A 5,263-nucleotide genomic window follows, 5' to 3' on the forward strand; every position below is an offset into this window, starting at 1 on the left:
AAAGAGTTTCTGTTAGGAAAAAGTGAAACACAACGAACAGCCGCAATGAATAGTAAAATCAGCTTTCTCTGGAAATAAATAAGCACATTTTCTAAATAATCATGTTTCTTATTTTCTTGAGTTAAGTAACGTTGCTTAAGGTATACCTGGTCTTTCTCATTTCTCAAAAAAACAGAAAATTAAACCAAACGGTAAAATATCATGTCACAAAAATACTCAACTCAAGCATAGTTCAAATTTGTATGTAATTTCCGAGGTTGAAGTGTTTTCTGTGATGCCGGTAGGTTATGTGTTATATTATAGTGACGTATGTTTCTACAAGATTTTTTATACCGCCATTATTGGGATGCACTCCATCAAAACATATATCATCAATTGATGGCGCATTTGCCTAAACTTCAATTCGTGGCCAAGGATAGGATCCATCAAGCTCCCGGCTTATCGTTTCTAGATGGTCACTGAATTTAGATAATTCCTCGTTGTTTGTTTTCCTTCCATAGCAGCCGTCTTTTACCGGACCAATTTTGCATATAGCAACACAAAGAGGATTGAATTTTTGTATTTATTTGTCGACTGTTTCTTTGAGTTGAGTCGCTGCCTCCTGTCCAGAAACAACTTTTCAATTGAATTATGACCAACATGTACAATTAATGTTTCCGTTTTGGCTCCAGGGGAATAGCAGTCAACTACATTAGAAATGTCTCCTATTAATGAAGATGAATATGAGTTCATTGCAGTGTGCTGAGAAATGTCACGCTGATTTACTTTCCGAAAAGTGCTATCAGATATAACTAATTGCTTGGCAAAACGGGGTACCATTTTTGGTTGATAAATTTTCAGTTGAGGATCAACACGACTGTTGCTTTTTGACGTGTCCTTTCTCTCAAGTAAATTATCAATAACTTTAGATGTTTGTGTTTTAAATTCGATATCTTTTTCCATGCGATCAATAGTTTCTTTTTGATGTCGGACAGTTAGTTTATGCATTTCATAGTTAACAATATCTTTTTCGAGTTTTGTTATTGTTGTTGTTGGGGATTTAGAGTTTTCACTGAGGGGATTTCCGTCCCAGTCGTCGTCTTAGAAAATTGTCCTAGTTTTTCTGCAGATCTGACAGTCACAGCATAGATGCCAGCTAGAGATGTTATTTTCGTCGAATCGCTTGTTTACAAACTTCCACATGAAATTTAAAACTCAATTTTTAAGGCCTTTTTTTGTATTAAATTCAATGTCTTTTTCTATTCGATTTGCTAGTCTGCATGTGCGGAAAAAGAAATCATTTCTAGCCTGTTCAGTTCTGGTTTTTGGGAGCTTGAATAGTTCATTTGTTCTCCCTTTTTCTGAATTTTGTTTCAGCATTGGTAAAAAGCTATCGTCTTCTGTCAATTTCGATAAAAGTAGAATGTCATTTAGTTGCATGAACATTGGTAGTGGTAGTATGTTAAGAGGTCTCAGTTGATTTGGATACGGCATGACTTTTTGTCCAAGGATCCATTCGACTACTTTCTTTTGAAATCTTTCAAGGTGTTGTAGCTCACCTCGAATCGGATTTGTGCATGCAGAGCCATATAAGAGTACTGGCAAAATTAGTGACTTGTAGAGTACGAGCTTGATCTCTTGTCTTACTTGAAGTGCTATGTTTCGTCGAAAAAGGTAGAGTACTTTGTTCGCTTTTTTCAGTCGTTCTTCGATGTGTGTCTTCCACGTCAGGTCATGGGAAACATAGATGCCGAGATCTTTGATGACTTTGGATGACTCTAGTTTAGTGCCCATAAGCTCGTAATTTTGTGTTTGACCTCTTATGCTCAGCTTTGCACATTTGTCCATGGCTAATTTCATTTTGTTTTCGTTTACCCACTGTTCAATACCATTGAAATCGTTTTGAACCTGCCAAAACGTTTTCTTCACTGCAAGAATTTAAGAAAACGTTTTTGTTTCACTAATGTTTACCTCCTTTTTGTTTTACTAATTTTTACTAGACAAAGCTAAATGCAGCTGCTTGATTCAGCTTAGGTCAGTGACCTTCGATATGAATCCAATGTTTACCTTCTGTTTGACGATGCTATGGTCATTTATTTTTGCGGTAAATTTATAAGCTGCTGTGATGTTTCATAGTTGGGGCTCCGTTTTTTATCTTGTTTTGCAACTTTTCCCTTTTTGCAACCCATAAAAAAAATGGCACAAGCTCTCGGGTGTTGCAAGTAATATGGACCCACTATGCTTGCAGGGGTCACAATCCCTTGTTTTTATTGAACTGGCCTGGGATCCTGAATAGCAATTTGTTTTCACAGGTAGGAGGCTTTAATGTATGGTGGATTTCTGAACGTAGGGGGCAAAGTCTTTGAGAAATGTATGTACTCGGATCGTTTCCGTTTATGCCCCCCAAGCTTAGTGGGCGCATATTATTTGCACCCCCTGACTCAAGTGCCAGTTTTTTGTAACGAATTACTATGTAACGGCACGTGCTCTGTAATTGGGGGCGCATAGCGTTCTGGGGGGGGGGGGGCACAAACAGAAAAAATTATGTACTGTTGTATCTACCAACATTTTGTGAAATTTCTTTGCAACCAGCAGGTTTTTGTAAAGAGAGAATCAGTTTGGACTAACAAGCTGAAATTCTTATAGTAGATCTATGATGCGGTTGTCAGTGATTGCAAATCTGAAATTGTAGTTGTTAACAAAAATTTTCCAAAGAATTTAATAGAGAAGCTTTTGCTGAAACCATCTGCACATAGCAAATCGCTTGCGATTGTAACACATGCAGAAACAACGGATCATTGTTTTAATGAAGCCGATAGGGACCAACGATACGAGCTGAAAATTCAGCTCGAGAAATCAATTTTCTGGTCTTCCTGAGATAGCGGATATTTTGCTTCTACGCTACATCTTTGGAGTCAGTCCCGTTATTTCAGAAAAATGGTGTAAATTTGAATAATGAAACGGCGGGCAAGAAAGAATTCCCCTAAGGTGAGTAGACCGGCAAAGCTCCAAAAGAGGGACACGAGCTCCGGCGAGTTAGTAAGTGCTCAATCTTTTCATTCTTGTGATGAGTTTGAATCTCCAAACGGATTTAACCTCGGTATAAAACTTGCCTTTGCCGAGACTGCAATCTTCAGTGACCAAGAGCAAGCGGTAAAAATTCGTGAAGCACTAAGAAATTTTAAACCAATTAAGATTGAAGATGCTAAATTGGGTAAATATGACAGACCTGTCCGTGTTTATGCTGACGGTGTATTTGACGTATTTCATGCTGGTCACGCGCGTGCATTACGTCAAGCAAAGCTTCTATTTCCGCATACATACTTGATTGTCGGAGTATCACCGGATCATGAAGTACATTCGTACAAGGGACAAACAGTTAACACAGAATGGGAAAGATATGAAGCAGTGCGCCATTGTCGATATGTTGATGAAGTAATGAAGGCCTGTCCGTGGTCGATTACAATGGAGTTCCTAGAAGAGATGAAAATTGATTTTGTTGCTCATGATGACTTGCCGTATTCTTGTGGCTCCGGTGGAACCAGTGGGGATATCTACAAATTTGTTAAAGAAGCTGAGCGGTTCGCGGCTACTCAGAGAACAGAAGGAATTTCAACATCAGACCTTATCTCACGTGTTGTTAAAGATTACGATCATTACGTTCGTAGGAACTTGTCGAGAGGATACTCTAGAAAGGATCTTAATGTTGGATTCCTCAAAGAGAAGGAAATAAGGATCAAAGCAAGAATAGAGCGCGCAAATGCCAAAAGCCGTTCATGGGTGTCGTCAGTTGAAACGCGAAGTCAAGAGATGATTCGAAGATGGGAGGACAATGCGAAGGATTTTGTTGGCTCGTTTTTGGACGGATTTAGCTCAGTACAGGCTGCCAAAAACATCTGGAATAAGTCACGAGGAGTATTTGTAGCCGGAATGATCAAATCGCCGGAAAATTCAAGTAGTGAAGATGAAGACGAACAGCCAAGAAGGGTTATGTCACCGGATATATTACCAAGAGGTGCTACTAATGGTCGATCAACCACAATTGTGAGATCACAATCCAATCCCACACCAAGCACGAGGGAGATCAAATATTGTTAATCTTCGTTAATAAATTTATTAGTGGTGATACAAGCTTGCGAGAAGTTTCTAGTAAAGTTATGTACTGGTGTATTGTATTAGTTCAAAAAAGATAACCGGAGCAGGTTGTAATTTTTCATTGAATCGTGATCAGTTTAGCAGTAGTAATAAAATATATTAATGTAGATTTTCCTCCAAATTGTTTTGTTTGTATTCTTCCTCTACCTGTAATATTGTTTAAATATTTTGTTAGTTGCTACTGCCTGAACACTCCATGAGGATATTGTTAGCTTGTATCACTGCTTGTATAAATATATTTTAGGGCTTCCTTGAATGTAATTATTTACACCTTTTATCAGAACGTTGCCTGATTGGGTGAAGAAATTGTACGTATCTGATTCATATCGAACCAAAGTACTGTTGTATAGTCTAGAATGGGACCCTCGTTTACTGTGTGTTGTTAATTACCAGATGTGGTATGTATTATACATATTCATGTTTTTTGTCGTAGCCAAGGTATTTTTGTGTATCATGGTGAGTAGCATCTGCGAGTTGTATTTTAATATTTTAGCATTAGCATTGTGAATTAATTGTCATCAAATTATTTGTGCAGTAACAAAGTTACTTATTTTACTGATGATTTAATAAAAATTGGAATTTTATCGTTGTTCTACCTGATAACTGATCACTTCCTTTGATAAATTTCCCAAACGGCGAACGCTTTAGATGATATGAAGTTTATAGAGTAATTACAGTGAATAAAAGGCTTTTTTTACCTGTGATAACTTTAACAGTTGATGTTGATCGCAGATAAATTCGTGATTAATTAAAGGCTCTCACGCTTAAAACAGTTGTGTTCTGTTGATCCACAAAAATTGAAAAACTATGAGGCGCTGAACACCTTTGAAACATGCAGAAATGTTAAAGTTAATAAAATGAAAAACAAGGAAATTGATGAATATCTAAAATTCAGATAACAATTTTGATTTGACAAAAAAAATTTAATGAATGTTGATATTTTTCTTGAAAGATTGAAATATTGGAGGGAGATGATATGACAATGTTTATCGTGATAATCTAAAAAGTCTGATTAATTTTTGTGTGAGAGATTCAGTATAAATTTAACCAGAAGAAAATGTTCAGCTAAGTAGGGACAATTATTTTGCTCCGCCTGTATATCGAAAAGAAAATTCTGGATGTTCACTGG

At 37.0% G+C, this 5,263-nt stretch overlaps 1 protein-coding gene across 1 annotated transcript; it reads left to right on the plus strand.

Annotated features, from left to right (window-relative positions):
* Positions 1-2,876: 2,876 nt before the first annotated feature.
* Positions 2,877-4,718, plus strand: LOC142344719 (uncharacterized). Its single transcript, XM_075396594.1, has one exon. The coding sequence runs from the start codon at positions 2,935-2,937 to the stop codon at positions 4,075-4,077; it is 1,143 nt and encodes a 380-aa protein (XP_075252709.1). The 5' UTR covers positions 2,877-2,934; the 3' UTR covers positions 4,078-4,718.
* Positions 4,719-5,263: the final 545 nt, after the last annotated feature.

This window comes from Convolutriloba macropyga, chromosome 8 (assembly GCF_964194025.1).
Source record: "Convolutriloba macropyga chromosome 8, txConMacr16.3, whole genome shotgun sequence".
Classification (NCBI taxonomy): Eukaryota; Metazoa; Xenacoelomorpha; order Acoela; family Convolutidae; genus Convolutriloba; species Convolutriloba macropyga.